Raw genomic sequence first — 22,499 nt, 5'->3', positions numbered from 1 at the left:
ATAGATTTTTTTGTTTTGTTTTTGATGCAGCTCTTTACTGCATAATAGAAAAGCTGGAAATGTGAACAATGTCAGATAAGAAATGTCTGGCATGGATTTTTGATAGCTGAATGCTCTGTAGGTGTGAAGTTTGTCCTCCATGAAAGTCAGTGGTATTTCTGCATGATTTCAGACTGTCAGATTTTTACCTGTTGGCAACTATGTGGAAGGAGCATGTTAGAGTTGTTCATAAATGTGTTATATACAAACATAGGGTCCAATGGACTCACTCCTTGGGTTACCTTGCTGTAGGTTCACTGCTTTCTGCTCTTTGGCTTTGCTCTTTGGCTTTATTTGCCCTCACAAAGCCATGCTGTTTGCTTGCTGATTAGCCTGTCATTTTTATATGCCTGCTGAACCAGAACCTGGTATATTTATTCTACTGCAACTGTGGAACAAATTACAGTTGCCCTTATGGTGGGGGAACTGTTTTAGAGGAAGTGGAAACCCTCTTGCCAGGGTAATTAGCTCCAGATTTTCCACCCAAAAGATCACTAGATGAAAATGAGATCTGTGTGAACTTTGTGGCTTTTTTTTTTTACAGGTTGCTGTTATTTTTTCAGCTTATAACTACTTTGAAAAGGTCTTTTCTCATTTGGTGGGAATACAGTCATTCGTTCCATTGTTGCTAGTGTGTTTAGCAAGCTAGTGAACATAAGGTGTAGCCAAAGGATAGATTTATTGTCTCCCTACCAAGCCCATAAAGGTTTTCTAGGCTACAAATGTGTTCCACTGCTCTCCAACGTGACTGTGACTTTTTCTTCCCTTGTGATTCAGCAGCTGAGCAACATGATGTGGGCGTTTTTTTTTCCCCCTTCAAGTTGACCAGGTCTCTATAAATGTTAAGACAAACTTACCCCCAATGTAAACCTCTAGAGACTGGGCACTTCAGACTTTGAGCTGTGTGGAATTTGCCAGCAAAAGTTAAAATCAGCAGCTCTATCATAGAATCATAGAATGGTTTGGGTTGGAAGCAACCTTAACGATCATCTAGTTCCAACCCTCTGCCGTGGGTAGGGACACCTCTCACTAGACCATGTTGCTGATGGCCTTGTCCCATCTGGCTCTGAATACCTCCTGGGAGGGAGCATCCGCAACCTCACTGGGCAACCTGTTCCAGCGTCTCACCACCCTCACTGTTAAGAATCTCTTTGTCATGTCCACTCTAAATTTGCCCTCATGCTTTCACTAAAGGCCCTTGTAAAAACTTCTTCACCAGCTTTCTTTTAGCTCCCCCAGCTTCAGGTACTAGAAGGCTGCTATAAGGTATCCTTGAAACCTTCTCCAGGCTGAACAGCCCCAAATCTTGCAGCCTATCCCCACAGCAGAGGTACTGCAGGCCCCTGATCATCTTCAAGGTCTTCCCCTAGAGCTCTCCAACAGATCAATGTCCTTCTTGTGGTGGGGGCTCCAGAACTGGATGGGGAGCCCAGGTGGGGAGTCTCATAAGAGCAGAGTATCAGGTGAGAATCTCCTTGCTCATCCTGCTGGTCTCATTTCTATTGCTATGTGCCAACTCCACTGGCATCTACTGACAATATCAGGCTCGTTCACAGGGAAGCAGCAAAAAGAAACAGTTACCTGCACTACCCATTCATGAGTGTGTCCTCAGAGTGTGTTTAACTGGGGCACCTTCCACAGTTCCTTAGGCATAGCCAGGCTGTACATGGTGCTAGTGCCAAGTTAATCATGCCCAACTGACTACACCACAGTCACTTTAAAAAATCCATCCTCTGTCATTCCAGTTTGTCTTCAAGCTCACTGCAGCCAAGCAGCAGGACCACTTCTTTCAAGCTGCCTACCTGGAGGAGAGAGACGCCTGGGTACGGGATATCAAGAAAGCAATTCACTGCCTAGATGGAGGCCAAAAGTTTGCCAGAAAATCCACAAGAAAGTCCATCAGACTGCCTGAAACAATTAATCTGAGGTTTGTTCTCCTAGCTCTGCTCCCCCATTTGCTTCTACCTGCCGGCAGTGTGTGAGGCATGTAAACTTGGTCTAGAAGAGCGATGAATGTGTATGTCCTTGCTACTACTCTAGTCTCCCTCAGAGTCCTTGCTTCATGACTTACAGTTTCAGAGCATAGAGTGTGGTAGAAAAGAGCTAGCAAGGTCATTTTTAGTACATCATCTTTTGCCAAAGCATGCTTATTTACCAAAGGATTTTGCTGATGAGATTTTTTGAGCCCACTCGAGTAGAAAAGGAGACCCCAGCCAAAGTGTGATTCTTGCAGGAGAGGCTTTTTTATAGAAGATATAATTTATTGCAAAAAATGTTTGCAACATTTTGTTTGCTTTCCAAAGGAATGCTGCTCTTAGCCTGTTTTTGTGGATGGTGAGGGGAGAGTAATGCCTGCCAGAGAACTTGGAACTGGCAAAGGGAGAATAGATAAAGGGCAGACACAGGAAGCCAACTGTTTGTCAGTGCTTAAAAAAAATCAAGAGTGACTTATTTTTGCCTCTTAGCAGTAAATATCAAAATACAGGTGAGCCTCTTCACAAGACAGTAAAACAATTTGACTTCACAGGCTTCAGCAGAGGATCATTCTGACTAACAAGCCAAAAGACGTGGCCTGTGATGTTTAATGCTTGTGTTTGTCATTGTATAGCTTGAAGAAATTGGAATTCTGAGCAAGTGAGAAGTGTGTGAGAGGAAGTAACACTAGGGTTTACCAACGTTACTTTGGGCCTCCCAGAGCGTGTAGGCTTTAGAGGTGTCGCAATGATGGGTTTTCTGCTCAGCCAAGGACCTTTGGGGGAGCATAGTGTAAAGTAGTGAGCTCCCCTCTTGGCATCAAGGCTGTGGGGCCATGCGAAGCTGTCTCAGTGGCTGTTCCTCTGTTCACATAGCACTCACCACGAGCTCTTCCATTCTCAGCACATGGTGGTGTGGTAAGCCATTTGTGCCCTCCCTGTTACACTCCTCAAGCTGCAACAGCAACATAGTGGGGCCTCCAGGCTTTACAACCCACGTTTTTCAGGAGATTGAATTAAGATATAGTTATGCTAGCAAAACCTGTGAAGGGAGCCTACAAGAAAGCTAAGGAAGGAGTTTTTTACAAGGGCTTGCAGTGATAGGATGAGAAGGAATGGATTTAAGCTGGATGAGGGTGGATTTAGACTGGATATTAGGAAGAAATTCTTTACAGGGAGGGTGGTGAGACACTGGAGCAGGTTGCCCATGGAGATTGTGGATGCCCCCTCCCTGGAGATGTTCAGGGCCAGGTTGGATGAGGCCTTGAGCAACCTAGGCTAGTGGAAGATGTCCCTGCCCATGGGAACTAAATAATCTTTAAGGTCCTTTCCAATCCACACTGTTTTATGATTCTGTGATTATTGTATGAACTGGGGAAAGCTTTTTATTTGCTAACAGTTTCTGTGTTCTTGATGTTTTCTGTGCACAGTTCTTTGTACCTCTCAATGAAAGATCCTGAAAAGGGAATAAAGGAGTTGAAGCTGGAAAAGGATAAGAAAGTGTTCAATCACTGCTTTACAGGTAAACACCCTTGTCCCTCCTTCCCATACCATAAAGGGGTTGAGGGTTTGAGAAGGTAAAGATAGATAAAACAGCTGAAAGCTCTGCAAAGGACAGAGCAGTTTGACAAGAAAATCTGGCAGGTATTCTCTTGACCAGTACAGAAGGTGCTCAAAGGACAAAGCTTGAACAAGTGTTCAGTTATGGCCATGGTAAGTGAGAGGAGGGAGAAACTTAATCAGTGCCAGAAAGATTGAAGGAGATTGTTGTAGGAAATTACATGAAACACTTAACTCCAGAAGAATTATTTCTTTCTGAATTTTTCACCAGCAAACTGTCACATTGTAATTTCTCTGCTGCTTTGAGTTAAATCTGTCGGTGCTCAAGTACAAAGTCACCCTGCCGTGACAGCACTGTGTCAGGTTTGATCTTTCCTTCATACTTCCCCAGCCCCTGTGGCTTCCCAGCTCAGCCCTGCATCCTCTCCCAGCTATCTTTTCCTTCAGAACCAGTGTTCAAGAGTTGTACTGGCCCTTGCCATCAGTGGGATTGGCTGTACCTCATGGATGGCCCAGGCACCTTGCAGAGAGCTAATCTTGAGTTGTCACTAAGAATATCTCTCAGGACACTGACAAATAGATTAGGTTTGTTGCTTGTACGTTTTTAGGCTTCCTTGTGCCTGTCTTGAGGCTGATGTTGTTTGCTCCCCTGTGATCAGGTACCTCTGTGATTGACTGGCTGCTGTCTAACAACTCCATCCGAAATCGTAGAGAAGGTCTCATGCTTGCCTCTTCCCTTTTGAGTGAAGGTTACCTACAGCCTGCAGGGGATACCTCCAAGGCTGCTGCTGAGGGACTGTCAGACACTCCCTTCTTAGATCTCTGGGATGCCTTCTACTACTTTGTGAGTATTCCATCCTTTCTTTTATTGTCCCAGACTTGCTGATGCTCTGCTTTTCTCAGGCTTTTTGAGTTTTTTGTTTCTTAAGTCCTGGAGGAAACTGAGAGATATAAGTTAATTGTCTTTCCCTACATGATACTCGGAATGAACTGAGTATCACTTTGATATCTGTAAGCAGGATGGTTTTTTTTCTTTTGTCTGCCACACTTCCACATGTCAACTGAGTGCTGAGGTTGAGCAGGGTTCTTTTCAACTCAAAGTTTGTTCCTGGTAATTTCACCAGTGAACAGAATTTAGCTAATTTAGCCATCAGTTCCCCTGATAGTTCAGCATAAGGGAAGCAAGTAATTCATTATCATGAGGCTTCTTAGAGTGAGTGGCACAGTCTACAAACTCATTCTTGTGCAGAGCCATCAAATCTGACTTGGCTGGTGTGCACACACACACAGCTTGCCAGTGAGCAGAGAAAACAAGGTTTTTAATAACCCCCCAACAACAATAATGCCCTGCCAAATCTTTTAATTTATTACTTCATATTCTGCAGATTCTTGTGTTGCAAGTCCTTAAAATCAGTCACAGCCAAATCCTGTTTTATAGATGTTTGGCTTATGATCTTACACTAACAGAAGTATGCCACCTGGCAGGTAAAGTGCATAAATCTTGCATTTCTGTTGATATTTACCACACAGAATCCCTCAGCTTCAGCAAATTTAGTCTCCCATTACTTCATTTGTTTTCCTAGAATCATAAAATTGTTTCAGTTGGAAAAGACCTCTAAGATCATTGAGTCCAGCCATCAACCTAAACCCACCATGGCCATTAAACCATGTCACAGAATCACACAAACTTAGAGGTTGGAAGGAACCTCCAGAGATCATCCAGTCCAACCTGCTGCCAAAGCAGGATCCCCTAGGGTAGTTTGCACAGGAATGCATCCAGAGAAGGAGACTCCACAACCTCTCTGGGCAGCCTGTTTCAGTGCTCTGTCACCCTCACTGTAAAGAAGTTTGTCCTCATGTTGAGGTGAAACCTTTTCTGTTCCAGTTTGTAGCTGTTGCTCCTTGTCCTATTGCTGCTGACCACTGAAAAGAGATTGGCCACATCCACTTGACACCCACCCCTCAGATATTTTTACACATTGATCAGATCTCCTCTCAGTCTCCTCTTCTCAAGACTGAACAGCCTCAGGGTTCAGTCTTTCTTCCTAGAGGAGATGCTCAAGTCCCCCCAATCATCCTTGTAGCTCTCCACTGGACTCTTTCTGTCAGGTCCCTGTCTCTCCTGAACTGGGGAGCCCAAAATGGGACACAGTATTCCAGGTGCCAGATGTGGTCTCACCAGGGGGGAGAAGAACCTCCCTAGACCTGCTCAACACACTTTTCTTGATGAATCCCAGGATGCCACTGGTTCTCTTGGGCAAAAGAGCACATTTCTATCCCATGGAGAACTTGCTGTCCACTAGCACTCCGAGGTCTTTCTCCACTTTGTTCCAAGGTGTCTCTGGTAGAGAAACTTTACCTGTGCAGCATTAGAAACACAGACCACAAGGTGAAGGCAACCTTACTTTCATCACAGTTCCTGGCTTACCTGGGACATGTCTCTTAGCAGTCCTCTTACAGTCCATATGTATTGTCCTTGCTCTCAGCTTGTTTTTAGTTTAATGCAGTAACAACACAGTGTGAGGAGGCCACAGCAGGCACTTGCTGTCATGCTGGTAGGCAGCACAGACATTTACTCTAAGGCATAGAAAGGTTGCCTACATTTACAATATTTGAGCAGCGTAAGGTTTGACTAAGTAACATCAGCTTTTATCTGGTGTATAATGGATGTGATGGAAGGACATCTGTGTCCTGGGACAGAGCTAATGCTCAGTGCACACATCACAGCTCTACAAAACTGCAAATTTCAACATTTAGGAGCAGTTCTTGTTGTTGGAGAATACAGCCTAAATGGAGTATTTTCTCTTCCCAAGTTCTAGATGTTTGTGATGGATGGAGGAAGAGGAAGGGTGTGTCAAATGCAGGGGTAGCCAGCCTTGAGTTTATTGGCTGTGCTGACATTGCTTCGTATAAACTGCTGTCTGTGCATTTAAAGACCTATTGCACCATGGGTTTGTGGCATCCTGGAGTAAATATGACACCAGGACTTGTGGAAAACAGAGGCACTGACATGTACACAGATGCTTCAGCTCTCTTTGGGTGTCCATTGCTGTGATCCTACCTCATACTGAAATGCTTCCACGGTGCCTCAACTTCACTGGGAGATTTTTCTAGTAAATGAATTAAGCTTCTTCTGGGTGGCAAAAAGCAGGGTGGAGGGAAGCCAAAGGGAGGTCAGACTTGTACCTGTACATAAACATGCAGCAGCTGGGTAACTTCTGAATTTTCTCTTGCGGTCGTGCAGCCAGACAGTGGGTTTTTCTGCGAGGGAAATTCTAGTGATGATGATGTGGTCCTGAAAGAAGAATTCAGAGGTATAATAGTCAAACAAGGATGCTTGCTGAAACAGGTCAGTATTGCAGGTAATCCACCTAACCCTTCTAATTAACTAACCCATGGCACTAAGTGCCTCATTCAGCCTCTTTTAAAACATCTCCAGGGATGGTGATTCCACCACTTCCCCAGGCAGCCCGTCCCAATGCCAGTCACTCCTTCTGTGAAGAACTTCTTCCTAACATCCAGCCTGAACCTGCCCTGGCACAGCTTGAGGCTGTATCCTCTCATTCTGTCCCTAGTTGCTCAGGAGAAGATACCAACCGCACCTGGCCACAATCTCCCTTCAGGTAGTTGTAGACAGCAATGAGGTCACCCCTGAGTCTCCTCTTCTCCAGGCTAAACAGCCCCAGCAACCTCAGCCTCTCTTCATAGGGCTTATGCTCCATCCCCTCCCCCTCCATCTTGTTCCTCTCAGCACCACCTCCCCTTTCCCACCACACACTCCATTTTCCCCTTTTATCCCCCAAACCCAGAGCACCTGGGTCCTCTTGGAGTCTCCTCCCACCCCAGGTGTGACCACTTTGCCTTTCCTGCCCACTTCCCTATTTAATGGGCCACAGGAAAGGCAGAAGCCTTAAGGTTGCCCAACTGGGCAGAGGGATCTTCCTCCTGTCATCACTGGTGAGTCTCCATGGTGTGCACTGGGTGACTGGGAATGGATCAAAGGCTGGGGGGCCTGGTGGCCCCCCAGTTTGCTAGGAATAGGTCATTCTGTTCATGATCATTCTAGCATCACCCATGGGTGCTGGTCTCTTTACTTAGGTGGAACTCTATGTTTAATTGCTGCTTTCTGCTCACTCATGAGCTTAAGTACTTGGCAGAACTGGAAGCTTGATTTTCCATTGCTCTGGTTTCATTCTGAAACAATTCAATGTCAAACAAAAGCACCACTGGAAGGTTCATTTCATAGAATCATTGAATCAACCAGGTTGGAAGAGACCTCCAAGATCATCCAGGCCAACCTATCACCCAGCCCTATTCAGTCAACTAGACCATGGCACTAAGTGCCTCATCCAGTCTTTTTGTATCAATTTTCTGTTTCCAATGCTAAAATTGACTTTTTTTGTTTTTCCTCAAGACACTCACAGGTATCTCTTTCATAGTAGCTTGATGGAAAATGAGGTTTCACATTGAGAATATGTGCTCCAACATGGCTTCATGGCTGACCACAGGCTAAAGCATGTTTTTAAGGGTGTTGTTCAAATGCCTCTTAAACAGTGACAGATCTGGGACATGAAGTACTTCTCTAGGAAGCCTGTCCCAGTGTTTGATAACCCTGTCTGTAAAGAAATGTTGTTTCCTAATATTAAGTCCAAACCTCCACTTTTAAAATGTTCCTTGGGAGTCTCAGAACTGTTTGGTGGTGCTAACTTGATTTCTCTTGCTCAGTCAGATTACCCAAAAGCAATGGAAGAAATTAGATCTATGTCTTTATGCCAACTTTTACTCTGTCTCCCTAGCTAGTAAGAGCTTCCTTGTAAACAGTGTAGCTAATTGAGAAACTAAGGTTTTGAAATACTGAGAGGAAGTGATTCGTGACAGCCTTCCACCAGTGTTAGTCTGGATTTGGTCACTCTCACTGAGTTGTGCACAGGAGGTTCCACCTCAGCACAATGGGGAACTTCTTTACTGTGAGTCCCAGAGCACTGGAACAGGCTCCCCAGAGAGTCTGTGGAGTCTCCTTCTCCAGAGACTTTAAAGCCCTGTCTGGATGCGTTCCTCTGTGACCTGAGCTAGATTGTATGCTTCTGCTGTGGCAAGGGGGTTGGACTTGATCTCTTTGTCCCTTTCAACCCCTGACATCCTGTGATCCTGTGTCAGTGCTTCTGCTGAGTGTGCTTTCAGCAGCTCTAGATTTCCCCTATCCACCGTTTCAGCTTTGAAAGCAGGCAATGAGGCATATACATCCACACTGGAAGGGAGTGAGGGAGTGCCACTTCTGTTTGGTCTTCTCATCTGTGAATCCTCTTCAAGGTGCTCAAGCCAGATAAGCCTTTATTTTTTTGTGGCCGTGGTGCTTGTCTTTGCAAGGAAAGAAAGGCCTTCAGCTCGTTCTTGCCAGTAGTTCAAGGTCTCTTTCTGCAAGGGCAGGCTGAGAGGCACAGCAGGTCACAACATTCCTGCTTTTAAATTTTCTAAGGGACATCGGAGGAAGAACTGGAAAGTGAGAAAGTTTGTTTTAAGAGAGGACCCTGCATATCTTCACTACTATGATCCTGCTGGGGTAAGAGACACTAGGCTTGCTTGTATTTTTAAAGCAAACACTGTGTAGAAATACCTGGAGTATTTGCACGGGAATGTGTGATAGGGAAGACCAAGCAGGACAGTGGGGCCGTTTGCTCTCACATGGCCTAGCCAACCTTTGGAAAAGCATGGGGAAGGATGGTTTCTAGGGCTGCCAAGTCAGGGTGGGGAATGTCACTCAGACCTGGGGACCAGTAACACTGAACTATGCTCTCTCCTCTTATCTGTGATTAGTTAGAATTCACCTTAATCAAAATGAACTAGGTCATAAGCACAAAGGAACACAGTGCAGTCCTCCTGCAGTTTATAACAGAGGATTTTCTGTGTCAGGATGAGACATGGCATTCCACTTCTTGTGTAATTCTAATGGATCAAACCCAGCCCTAAGAAAGGAAGGAGTATTGCCATGGGCAGAACCTGCCTCCCAAAGCTGGTGTTCAGGTTTTATTTCACCCTGCACTGCAGCAGGAGCAATGCTGCTGTGGGTTACAGGGGCTTTATGTTGTGCCTGTCACCCCTGGCAGAGGCAGCCATGGCACACTGGAGAATCAACACTGAGGAGTTTCTGACCTCCCTGTTCCCAGCTTGCTGGCTGAGATGTGTCAGCTTATAGGGGTTGCTTCTTTGGAATGTGCCAACAAAAATGCATCTTTATCAGTTCTTTGACTGTCACAGTCCTGGCACAAGAGGCCAAACTGTAAGTAAGGGTATAGTGGCTTGGGAAAAGTACTTTTAAGATCCACTTTTTTTAACTAATCCTTTTTTTTTTTTCCATTCCTAGTAATGATATCAAAAGCCAAGTTATAGTTGGCACCAGGCTTATATTTTTCCTAGGTCTTTGTTCCGGACATATCAAATACTCTGCAGATTCCGAATTACAGATCCCAAAACAGATCTCCTACTTATTTGTAGGTCTTTCCCTTACCACACACCCCCACCCTCCATGTCACACACAAGCTGAAGATCCCCTGGCTTCCCTGGTGACATATTAAGTCAGCAAATGTTTTTATTTCTCTTCTGGATTTGGATTCGGATCACACAGCAGCAGAGAAACATTCAGACTGGAAAAGCCCCTGAGGATCACCAAGTCCAACCCATATCCCTACTCTACAAGGTGCACCCTAAAGCATATCCCCAAGCACCACATGCAAAAGACTTTTAAACACATGCAGAATTGGTGACTCCACCACCTCCCTGGGCAGTACATTCCAAGGTCTGACCACTCCTGCTGGGAAATAAGTTTTCCTAATATATAGTCACAGCTTGAGGCCATTCCCTCTTGTTCTGTCCCTATTTACATGTGAGAAGAGAGCAGCACCAACCTCTCCACACCCTCCTTTCAGGTAGCATAGACAGCCATGAGGTCTCCCCTCAGCCTCCTCTTTTTCAAACAGATATTATTAACACATGAACAGTTTCAGAAGTGTGGCATTTCATTTTGATTTCATGTCCCTGGTAGGGAGAAGAACCACTGGGAGCAATTCACTTGAGAGGCTGTGTGGTGACAGCAGTGGAAGATATGCCAGACTGTAAGGAACCATATTGAATGAGCTGTAAAACAAGTTTGTTTTTTTTGTGCATTCTTTCAATCTGCCTGAAATCAGAAGTGTTTTTTTACTCAAAAATAACCTGTGTGCAAAGAGTCAGTAACAATTCTTCCAGCAGCTGCTCCCTCTTGCTGGAGAAGGTTACTGTGGTCAAAGTAGCAAGAGGCAATATTGTGTTTTGTCAGTTGTTTAGAGAAGACTTGCCAGAAGGATGGCACCATCCCTGTGTTAGGATAACTTGCCTTAGACAAAGGAAGCTGAATTTGCCCATTTTAGTTCATGAATGTGCAACAGAAGCTTCACATTAGAAGTGATTATGCCAACAAATTATTACTGTTCACATCCTGCTCCCTCCTAAAACTACAAGTTGGGTGAACAGCAATGGTTGAGCAAGGAACAACACTTCTATGGAGCAGTCAAACTGTCATACCCAGTAGGGAAGTCTGTTGGCCTCTCTGCACCTGTGCAGGCTGTGCTAGCAGACAGGAAAACAACCAGAGATTCTGGGTGTGACATGAACTTAAGCATCTTGAGTTTGTAGCTGGCAAGGCTCGGGGAGGGGTTAGGGAATACAGCCTGTCTGCAGGATTGCAGACCCTTTTAGTATTTCGGATCAACCCAACAGAGACTTGTGAAGGTGAAACATGCAGAATTCTTGGGTTGTTTCTCTGAGAGAGAGACCTATCTCATGGACCCAGTCTTGCAGTGTGTTTGCAAAGCTCTGGTCAGACAGATGTGGAAAGGAATCTCCTTACAGTGTGTGAGGGAAGGAACATTGTAAATTCAAGACTCTATTCTTTCATAGCTGACTTTGTTATTTCTTCCCTCTAGCCAAGAAGCCTGATGTGGAGAACATCCTCTTTGAAATCATCACAGCAAATGATATCCACTATTACTTGCAAGCAGCCTCACCTGCAGAGCGCACAGAATGGATCAAAGCAATCCAGGCTGTTTCTAGGACTGGAAAATGAAGATGATCTGACTGTGAGAATACAGACAACTGCAATTAGTTGCTCTGAACAGAACAGGATATTTAGCATTTCACTGAGAGGAAACAAAATCATCCAGAAAGGCATCCTGAGACTTGTGCGTAGGGGTGAGGGTGGGTAATAAGTGGGCACTAACAGACTAACATCTTTTCCACTTGTGTTATGGTAACAGTTTACTAACCATTGTACTAAATTATAGCATAGAATATACCTTATTAGTTTGTGCTTCTTAAAGTAGTTGGCCTACCTTGGGAAGTTTGTACCTTGTACCTTACACTTATAACTTCCCTACTGCTACAGCTGAATGAGAATTCACCATTAACAGAGGACACAGTCATGTCACTCACTGGAATTGAGGACCTCAACTCACCACCTACCATGCAGTGTTGTGGTTCAGTATCTTCAGATACTACAATTTTCCTGAGCCAAACCTTACACTTCTTCACCAGCTGCTGCCTCATTCACCTACACAAGGAACATCATGGAATTAAGGAAAGAAACCAACTCGCTTTGAACCATAATCCACTCCTGTATAATCCTCAGTGTTCTGGAAACCCTGTGCAGAAAGCAAGTGGTGACAGTGGTCATAGAATTGTTTTGGTTTGAAAAGACCTCTAAGATCATTGAGTCCAACCATCAACCTAAGAATACCTTAGCCATTAAACCATGTCCTGAAGTGCTGTGTAACCAGGTTTCTTGAACACCTCCAGAGGCTCTGACTCCACCACCTTCCTGGGCAGCCTGTTCCAATGACTGACCACTCTTTCAGTAAACCATTTTTGCCTAATAGCCTCCCCTAGCACAATTTCAGGTCATTTCCTCCGATTCTGTCACCTGATTCTAGGGAGAACCAGTATGGTGAGATGAGCTTCCATGCAGGAAGAGTCTCTTCTCACAGTGTTTCACATGTGAAACATTCTCAGTTCAGCTTCTTTGTCATCTTATTTTGCCCTTTGCTAAATCTTTTTCACAAAAATCTGTTTGAGGACTACAGTTTCCCTCCATTTAGGTTTCCAGAGCAGCTGCTAGGATATGTACTGCTGTTTTTCACCTTCATCCAGATGAAGAATCTTATATGAGAAAGTGGTTACTTGAACTTCTGATTCAAGTGGTTTAGGTTTTTCTTTCTTAGCCTCCAGCAACATACTCAGTCTTTGTTTCTTTGCCTTAGTAAGAGAAAATAGAATCATATGCTGGCCATAAGTGAAATAAATATTATTCAACAGGGTCAGTCTTCATCAATCCTTGTATTTGTGTCTGACTGTATGTATCAGACTTAGAATCATAGAATCAACCAGGTTGGAAGAGACCTCCAAGATCATCCAGTCCAACCTAACACCCAGCCCTATCCAGTCAACTAGACCATGGCACCAAGTGCCTCATCCAGTCTTTTCTTGAACACCTCCAGGGACGGTGCCTCCACCACCTCCCTGGGCAGCCCATTCCAATGCCAATCACTCTCTCTGCCAACAGCTTCTTCCTAACATCCAGCCTATACCTACCCCGGCACAACTCGAGACTGTGTCCCCTTGTTCTGTTGCTGGTTGCCTGGCAAAAGAGGCCACCTCCCACCTGGCTACAATGTCCCTTCAGGTAGTTGTAGACAGCAATGAGGTCCCCCCTGAGCCTCCTCTTCTCCAGGCTAAACAACCCCAGCTCCCTCAGCCTCTACTCATAGGGTTTATGTTCCAGGCCCTTCACCAGCTTTGTTGCCCTTCTCTGGACACATTCCAGCACCTCAACATCTCTCTTGAATTGATGGCCCAGAACTGGACACAGTACTCAAGCCTTAATCTTGAACTGGGTCTTGAAAGCTAATTCAGATTCTCTATGTAGAGTGTTCTGTTGCAGGTCAATGTTTCTGAGTGCAAGCAAACTTATCTTGCAGTTCTATTGGCATATCTAATAAGGTGCCTTATCCTTAAGGATACTTATTCAGATCTTTTTGGTCTAATAATAATCTGGAGTTAAAACTTCTCAGTTCTGTTTAATTATGTCTGAAATAATGAGCTTTAAGGTCCTTTGCTTCTGTCTTTTGTTTATCAGAAAGAAAACACAGCCCTACAGGGGCAGCAGGCTGGCAGAGGCAGCATCCTGACATATATTTAAGGCATCCAGAGGAAATCAGCTTCTGGCAGGCATTTCCTGTCTCCTATACAAGCTGACAAGCTCCCCAAAGCCTGGCTAGTCATTCTGAGGAAGGGAGACTCATGACAGAAAGACTGTTTGCTCAGCCTGCTTTCTTGATAATTGCTTTGTGGTTGCTGTTTATTTTTGCTTTCAGAGCTCTCTAGCCCAAAAATATCTTATGGCACAGGAAAATAGAAAAAAACCACAAGAGCAACACCCCAGACAATCAAACAACAGAAACTTGCTCATCTTGGCAAAAGAGGGATCCCACTGCTGGTTTTCATAAAGCTAAGAGGTTTTACTAGTCTTTGACCTTGTCCTTTTTCCTTGTGCAGCTGCTGCTCTACGGAAAGTATTTCCTCTGTAGGGGGTGCTGATTGATACCAGACTGTATCAATAGGGCACCTAACCTCATAGGTAGTTCACAAGGGTTTGTAGGTGTCTCTACTTCTTGGCAGAAATGGGAAGGTTGGATATGTGTGCCCAAGATCATCCTAGCTACATTTCCTGCTGTAAATGCTGGCACTTGCTTGAGATTGGTACTGGGAACGACTCCAAACTGTTCTTCCTTTTGATCAGGTTTTCACACTTTTCTTGACATCAACAATTAGCTCTGCATTCCGAAGTGAGTGTTCTCTAGTCCATTTTGCCTGTCAAACACAACACTTCACAGAGGTTTCTCTCTGATAAGCACTTCACAAGGGCTAACTGGGGGGACCAGAGTTAGGGGCTAGTTTTCAAAGATGTTACAGAAGAAAAAAAAAGGGTTGTTTTTATATCATTAACATTTCTAGAGATACTAAATAGATCTTGTCCAAAAGACTTCTTTATTAGGAGTCAAACACAAGTTTATCATGAACTTGTAGTTAGCCAGAAGGCATGGAAGAGAAAAGGCTTGTATCCTGAATAGAAGCACAAGAGAAGCAGCAGCAGTTCGAAGGTAAGGAACTACTACTCACTGAAAGAGAAAAAACAGAAGAGTAGGCCTTTATGTGTCTTGCTTCCTCTGCCTGTTTTCAGTCTGAAGCTATTTAAATCACACTTCTAAACATTCAGCAATTACTACATCAAGATCAGTTCCTTTTTTTGTACTTAGACCATGAATCAGTTCTTTTTCATAGGCTTAAGGACAGCAAAAGAAACACTTGTGGAAAGGGACTATATTTATAATGCTTACTGGAAGACTTGTATGATATAATCTAGTATAAAGATGCTCTTAGGTTTCTGTTTGACTTCCCACATCTTACACTAATCAGTTTCCCCCCCTGCCCTGGAAGAGTGACTGTGTGCCTACTACAGTTATTTTGGGGAACATATATTAACCAGACATGTACACTTGGAGCTTCATCTTCCATGGTTTAGAAGACACTGGTGAGGCTGCACCTTGAATGCTGTGTTCAGTGTTGATTGAGTTGCTGGAGCAGGACCAGAGAAGGGCAACAAAGCTGGTGAAGGGTCTAGAGGACAAGTCACATGAGAAGCAACTGAGGGAACTGGGAGTGTTTAGTCAGGAGAAGAGGACTGAGGGGAGACCTCATTGCTCTCCCTGAAAGGAGGTTGGAGTGAGGTGAGGAATGGCCTCTTCTCCCAGCTATCAGGTGAGTGAGAAGAAATGGCCTGAAACTGTGCCAGGCAGGATTTAGATTGAATGGTCGGGAAAATGTCTTCACTGAAACAGTGGTCAGACATTGGAATAGGTTTCCCAGGAAGGTGGTGAAGTCACCATCGCTGGAAGTGTTCAAGAAACGTGGATATGGCACTTTGGGACATGGTAGTTTTAGGCTGACATTTGGATGGTGATGATCTTAGAGGTCTTTTCCAACTGAAAAAAAAAAGAAAAGATCTATGGTTTTATTCTACAGAAAGGAAACAGAACGCAGCAAAGCACACACATACACAGGAAAAATAACATCCATCAAGACTGCAACTGCCCAATAAGCTTTCAGTCACAGGTGTTTTTTCTTGTAAACCAATTAGCACCTCATGTGGAAGTAGTTCTGTCTTAACGAGCCTCTAGCCCTGGTTCCAAAGAGCTGTTTACCTTCCCTGTGCTGCAGCTTTCCTCTGAAGGGTAAGGTATTATTTTGTTGCTAAATGCAGTTATTTTTGTGCTGTCTGTTACAGTGTGTTATTGTTTCTTTTATTTGAAAGAATATTTAACAAGTTCTTGAATGTCTATTGAAAATGTGGGTTTAGTACTAAAATAGTTTATTGAGACATCTTTAATCAAGGTTCCTTCATAAGGAGGAAAAGAACCTAGTTAAGACCTCCGAGGTATGAGCTGATGCATACTGTCAAATCCCTCTTTTAGACAAAGGTTTTATTTGTGTTTGTTAGTGCAATATTGCAGGTGATTCTCCAAGGTAGCAATACTGTTTCTGTCTTAGCTTTCATTTTATTACAAAAGACAAACACCAGTTTTATTTTTTTCCCCTCCTCTGATTTGTTCTGAAATACTTCAGAAGTTATTATGTATTTAAACAACTTGCTGCACTGAGTCTTAGATAACTCCTTTTTATTGTCTGTAATCTGCATCCATTTGTTCTGAGTTCATGCTTGGTTAGCATCATAACTAAAAATCCCCAAAACTTCCCTTGGATAGTTTTTTTTGGTGAGAGCTGGTTTGGTTTTAGTAGGCTGGAGTACTTTTGGGGGGTGGGTTGTTTGTTGCTCCTTGTTGGTTGGGTGTTGTTTGTTTGCTTTGTGTTTGTGTGGGATATTTCTTGTTTTGGTGATTTAGTTTGTTTGCTTTCAATTTATATGTTTTAAAACTGCAGGGGACTGTAAGAGGAGCTTTAAAAGGCAAAACGAGTAGGTAACAGTCCTCTGCTGGTTGTCAGTAGTTGATGCTTCTGTGGGAGCCTTCAGTTTGTGTTCTGAAAAGTGCTTGTGAGCTGTGGTCTTCTCACCGATGTGTAGCAGTTTGATCATACTTAGTGTGAACTTCTGCACACAGTAGATAACTTGAAGCTGGGCTTCTAATTTCTCTCTCCTATTTGAGCTTCTTCCTGACTAAGGGAGGGATGTGTGCTTGTTGTGGAGGCAGGGAATTAATGCAGCCGAGTCAGGAATATATATAAAAATAGAATTATTTTATTTTCCCAAAACTAGATACAGAAATTAATCTAGTTGTAATTAGCAAATTTGGTTAGATTGAGAAGATCTTACAAGGATACCATAGGTAAATTTGACTATTTTGGAAGTCAGGAGTTGGAAAAGGCTAAGCTACTAAATATAGAATTCCTCACTATTAATCAGGCTGAGCCAAAAGTTTATTCACAGGTGAGTCAGGCTGAGTGAGAGAAAGGATGGTCCAGAGGCTCATTAGGGCCTATCAAGCTGCATGAAGGGGGTGCTTATGGTGGGAAGCCGTCCAAAGCAGGGGTGGTCCTGTCCCTCAGGAGCTTGCCCTTCGCAGTGCCAGGGGACTCTTCCTGCAGGAACTAACCAGGCAGGGGTGAACTCCAATGCGGGAACCCCAAGGAGGGCAGTCCCCCAATATTTATACTCTCCCTAGACAAAGAGCAGAGTTACCACTGCCTGGGCGTGAAGAGCACAGCCGATTCCACTGCATGGGCACTGCATGGGCACTCCTCATGCCCAAAGAGCCCCTTGCTCCCCCCCTTCACGCCTGCAGGGTTGGGAGGAAAACAGGTTCTTCACGCCTTTTCCTCGCTCATTCAAACCACAGAGGGAGAGAGATTTTGGGGTATACCAGACTCCAAGACAGTACTCTAGTCCCTTTCTTCTCACCAGCTGCCTCTCTTCAAAGTGGGCTTGGGTTTGATGTCTTTGCATGCCACTCAGCCTTCTTAGGCTGCCAATAAATAGTGCCATGGTCTTGAGCTTACCTATTTGAATCATTTTAAAATTGATTAGGCTGAGTTTGTCCTAAAGTAAATAAAAGTGGAATGTATCAGAGAGTCACAGAATTGTTTTGGTTGGAAAAGGTCTCTCAGATCATCAAGTCCACCCATCAACTTAAGACCACCATAGCCATTAAACCACATCCCAGAAGGCCATGTCCATCCATTTCTGGAACAGCTTTGATGGTGCCTCTGCACCTCTCTGGGCAGCCTGTTCCAACACCTGACAGCTCTTTCAGTGAAGAATTTTTTTCTAATATCCAACCTCAACCTTCCTTTGCACAATCTCAGGCCATTTGCCATCACATGCAAGAGGATCTTTTCAAAAGCTGGGATACAATAGAATGCCCCACTGTTTGCACAGCCTCTGGTTTGAAGGGTTGCTTCCAGGTTATACCATTAGGTGATTGCATAATTACATTATTTAGCCTGTAACCTGAGCAGCTGTTGATGTGTAGAGTGTCAGATGTTTGTCTTCTAACATTAGGACACAGGATGGAAATCTTGGTCCTACTTTTTGTGACCAGTGTAGAAAGTAAGGAGTCTTTCTCTGCTACCTAGGAGCAGGGTTCCTCAGTTTTTCTGTAGTGTGCACTGAGAAACACAAAGATGATAATAAAAGCGAATGGTCAAGACAGGAGCAGTGTTCCGACCAGCAAAGCACTGCTACCATTCTAGATGACTTTGCCTGCCAGCCACGTGTGGCTCAAGGGAGCCTCACAGTAATCTGGAACCTTTGTGATGCTCTCACTTGGCTCCAGCCATTGCTCAGTGGAAGTCTGAAAGAGGAGATTGTCTTTTACCAGCTCATTATGAATAGTACTGAATAGCTTCAGTATGAGAATGAGACTTGCTCCTGACTGGTCAGCAGAATGAGTATGGCAGGGAGCTGATGTGTGGCAAGATTATATAATTCAAGTCCAAATCTGCTGTATGAAGACCTCATTGAATGTAGTTACTCCAGCACCTTTTGAAGGTATTTTAGGAGCTGGTTTACCTCTTAAAATGGCAGCTTAGTGATCTGCAAGCCAAGTGGACCAAAAAAAAAAAAAGACCCTGGAAAAATCTCTGACTGAAAACAAATTTCTACTTTTGTGTAATAGAGCTTCTCATTTGGCTTCAAAATAAGGGTTGTGTTGTTGTGTTGCAGTTTGCTGTGTTGTGGGTTTTTTTCATGGATTAGAAGGCAGAACTTCCTGCTTTGCATTTAGAACCAAAACTGTGGCTTTCCATGCTCCACACTTTGTTTCTGTTCCTCGTAGATTGCTTCATATATTTTTTTTTCTTTCACTTTCTTGGAAGGAAGACTAAAAATGTGTATGGAAAGTGAAAAATGCCACTTTCCATACTTCATAAGGCCACCATTGCAAGTGTAGTGGGGTGTAGTAAAACTAGTCCCCTTCCCTGCATTGACTGTGCATTTTTTTATGGTGGCAACACCTTTCACTCTCTCCATCCCATTGAAAGATAACTGAGAATGTGGGAGGAAAAGAATCAAAGGCAAATGCTGATGAAACACATGGATTTTTTTTTTTCTCCCATCAGTTGGAAGGGAGGGAAATTACATTAGTACATTTTTTATTTGTCCTCAGTGAATCTTTCACTAAAATCTGGACTTTTAATCACAGAAACATCCATGTTGGAAAAGACACTCAGGATCACCAAGTCCAACTGATAACCCTACTCTGCAAGGTTCACCTTAAACCATATTCCCAAGCACCATATCCAATTGACTTTTAAACACACCTAAGGCTGGCAACTCCACCACCTTCTTGGCCAGCTCATTCCAATGCCTGCCCACTCTTGCTGGGAAAAAATGTTTCCAGAGTGATCAAGGGAGAGGAGAAGGACCTCAGAATTGACTAGTTTAATTTAAAAAAGAAAATCCTAATCTTCTCATGTCCCCAGAGTCATATATTAAAAGAACATTAAGAACTTTCTTCTTAGAGTGCTGGGCTAAGAGCATCAAATGTACTAGAACAACCAATTGCAGACTGTTGGTCTTAGGATCTGGAAAGTCTTTTCCAACCTGGTTAATTCTGTGATCTGTGGTTGGCCTTCTGGGCTGCAAGTGCACATTGCCATCTCATGGCAAGTTTTCCATCGACTGACATTCCCAAGTCCTTTCTCCTCAAGACCACTCTCAAGCCACCCCTCACCCAGCCTGTGTTTGTGGAAAAGTGGATTTGTTTGGTCCAGCCACACTAGATGAAGCTTGAGGCATGTTTCTGTTACTGGTTATGTTGTTAAATGGCTGTGTGCTGTATCTTGTGAAAACCTAGGTGTTAAGATCTCCTAGCTAAATTTGTACAATCCTTTTGTTCTTCAGCATTGTGATGGAAAAAAATAGCAGAAGCTATTGAAAATATTCCCTCAGTTGAACAGATGAGTAAAGTTCTTATGGGGTATTGTCATATTTCATTTATTAGCTGTAAGGTTCTGCTGCTGCAAAGAAATATTTTGCCTTTCTCAGATTTTCTTTCTCCTCTTAGGATTAAAGGCTTAAGGTGGATAGTTTGTTTCCTTGAAGGTTTCCCTCTGTTCCAAACTTGCTCAACCTACACATTCAATTCAATTTCCAAGTTGAATCCTCCAGTAGGTAACTGGTAATATCCTGTGGTCTTTTGTATTTGGTATTCTGAGATCACTGAGGTGTTTAAGAGCAATATTTAGTGCTGTGGGTAACAAGTTAGCTCATGGGCAGTGGTGTTCTGTGGCATCTGGCAGAGTCTTTGTGTAGAGTCTGAAGTGCCTGGCATGTCAGCACCAGAACAGCCTGTGGTGTTGACATTCCCATATTGGCAAGCAGCAGCCCCTTTGCATGATGAGGTTTTTAAGGACTATGAATTAAAACCAGCATGTGCTGCTCTGGCAGTGTTTTTGAATGTGGCTCAAGAAAAGCTAATGTTGTATCTAATTTGCATTTAGCAGGCTGGTTTATGTTTCCCTTGGGTTTGTAAATCCACAGTTGCTGCTAAGGCAGTGTTAGGCAGGAAGATTCAGAGGATTTAGCAGGGGCTGTAGCATAATTGTGATATGATAGAGAATTATCCTCCCAGGTTTCATATTGGTAGGTTCCTCAGCGACCTCTGATCTTGCTGTTAGTCACCTCTCTTCTCCTTCTACCCACAGTTGTAGCTCAGGGTTTTTTTTTGTTAACCAGAGTAGTAGAAATGGGTCTAACCCATAGCACAAAGGCCTGAGAAGCAAATCCCACCAACAACCCCTTCCTAGCTACTGCCAACTCAGTGTTAAATGCAGCAGGTGTTTTCTGCCATGGTTTTGGGGATGGGCTTTTCTGAACAAGTGATATGCTAAAAAACAACCCCAAAGTGTCAGAGTGCTCTTGGGAATCTGATATGCCTCTGGGCAACTACGTTTGCAAAAAAAATACCAAAATAACACCACCACCCTCCCAGATAGTCTCATTTGCTTGCCTGTGTTACCTTTCTTTTGGTTCTACTGAGCTGAAACAGCTGAGCCCTGAGCTCAACTCTTCTGCCTTCAGTTGAGATATCTGTTACATGGTACCTTCCAGAGGTGACCAGGATGGAGTCATGGAACGTTAGTGCCAGTCTATCAACAGAAAAGGCTCTCCTGACAAGATTAGCTTTGAGATTTGAGTGATCTGATGAAGGAAAGTCTGTGGTGATTAACCATCTTGTGCTTTCTGTTTCATTTAGTCTGACTGTTAATGGCCCAAAGCCACTTCCTGCACCATGATGAAATAAAGCCGCACTGCCAGCTTCTCTCTCTCCAAAAATGGAGCAATGCAATACTGAGTAGTTGCAAGGAAGGTTCTAACACCACAGGTGGTTTTGGAAATGCAGAAATGCTGACCTCAGGACACCTCAGATAAAGCTTCAGTGCTAGTTGATGTCTAGCTGCATGCAGCAGCTCAGGATGTTTTGTGCAGCAGGGAAACTTTTTTCATACTATAGACTTGGTTGGATTGAGTCCTTGTTGCTCAGGTGGGGTGTGTGGGTTGCAGGGCATTTGCTGTGTGCTGCACAAGCCAAGCTTCACTTGCTCTCTCCAAAGACTTCTGTGCCTTAGGAAAGCTGGATAGGCAGGAAGGTGAACAGTAGGATGGTCCTGTGGCTAATGGGATGCCTTGGCAACGGACACCTCAGACACCTGTCTGCAGCTGACACCTTCTGCAGAGGAGGGCAGAAGTGGTGTGTGAGTGCAGTGGCAAGGTCAGCAAGGTTTGCTAAAGTCGAACTTTCTGCTTCCTCAAAAACTTGTGTAGAGAGCTGGGCGCTGGAGCAGAAAAAGGGTTTCACTAGCCACCTAGGTGTGAAGATGGCTGGTGCCTGTCCTGGGGTGATAGAGGGCTTTGCGTGGGTGGCCTCAGCTGCTGAGGAGGGGTACCTACATGTATTAGCACTCATTTGGGCACTAGCTGCTGGCATTTCAAGAGGGGAAGGAGATAAGCCCAGTCCAGCTTGTGGAGGAAGTGCCTCTGTTGAGAGTAATGGATGCTACTGGGGTGTCTTTAAAGGGAAGAGAGCACACAGACTCATGGCTTTGCCTCACAGGCTCTCAGAATGGTTTGGCTTGGAAGGTCCAACCCCTGTTGCAGTCAGCAGGGACATCTGCAACTAGATCAGGCTTCTAATCCACCCTGTGGCAGAGCTGAGAGGCTGCGGAGGTGGTTCAGGGGCAGGGAGGGGTAGAACAGAAGACCAGAACTGATGTAATGAAATCTCCAGGGGGAATTAAAACCCTTGAAGGAGGGGCTCAGAGTGAGGAAGCAAAGTTTGGTTTCCTGAAAACTGGTACTTAAATACTTGCTGGGGTTTTTTGTTTCTA

The 22,499-nt window shown here is 44.1% G+C and overlaps 2 protein-coding genes across 3 annotated transcripts in view; both read left to right on the top strand.

Annotated features, from left to right (window-relative positions):
* The window catches only part of PLEK (pleckstrin), a 73,796-nt gene extending 60,865 nt beyond the window's left edge, over positions 1–12,931 (top strand). For both annotated transcript variants that reach the window (XM_064146202.1, XM_064146201.1), the window contains 7 exons: positions 1,785–1,966; positions 3,443–3,534; positions 4,232–4,416; positions 6,817–6,921; positions 9,049–9,132; positions 10,612–10,681; positions 11,531–12,931. In XM_064146202.1, the coding sequence (XP_064002272.1) occupies positions 1,785–1,966; positions 3,443–3,534; positions 4,232–4,416; positions 6,817–6,921; positions 9,049–9,132; positions 10,612–10,681; positions 11,531–11,670 (858 nt within the window). In that variant the 3' untranslated portion in view covers positions 11,671–12,931. The remainder of the gene's footprint in view (positions 1–1,784; positions 1,967–3,442; positions 3,535–4,231; positions 4,417–6,816; positions 6,922–9,048; positions 9,133–10,611; positions 10,682–11,530) is intronic.
* A 1,269-nt stretch (positions 12,932–14,200) lies between these two features.
* The window catches only part of APLF (aprataxin and PNKP like factor), a 35,342-nt gene continuing 27,043 nt past the window's right edge, over positions 14,201–22,499 (top strand). The window contains exon 1 of the mRNA XM_064146197.1: positions 14,201–15,889. The gene's annotated coding sequence lies outside the window, so the exon portion shown is untranslated. The remainder of the gene's footprint in view (positions 15,890–22,499) is intronic.

Source organism: Pogoniulus pusillus, chromosome 7 (assembly GCF_015220805.1).
Source record: "Pogoniulus pusillus isolate bPogPus1 chromosome 7, bPogPus1.pri, whole genome shotgun sequence".
NCBI classification, from domain to species: Eukaryota; Metazoa; Chordata; class Aves; order Piciformes; family Lybiidae; genus Pogoniulus; species Pogoniulus pusillus.
The sequence above is the reverse complement of the archived record's forward strand: the minus strand, read 5'-3'. Positions and strand labels throughout refer to the sequence as shown.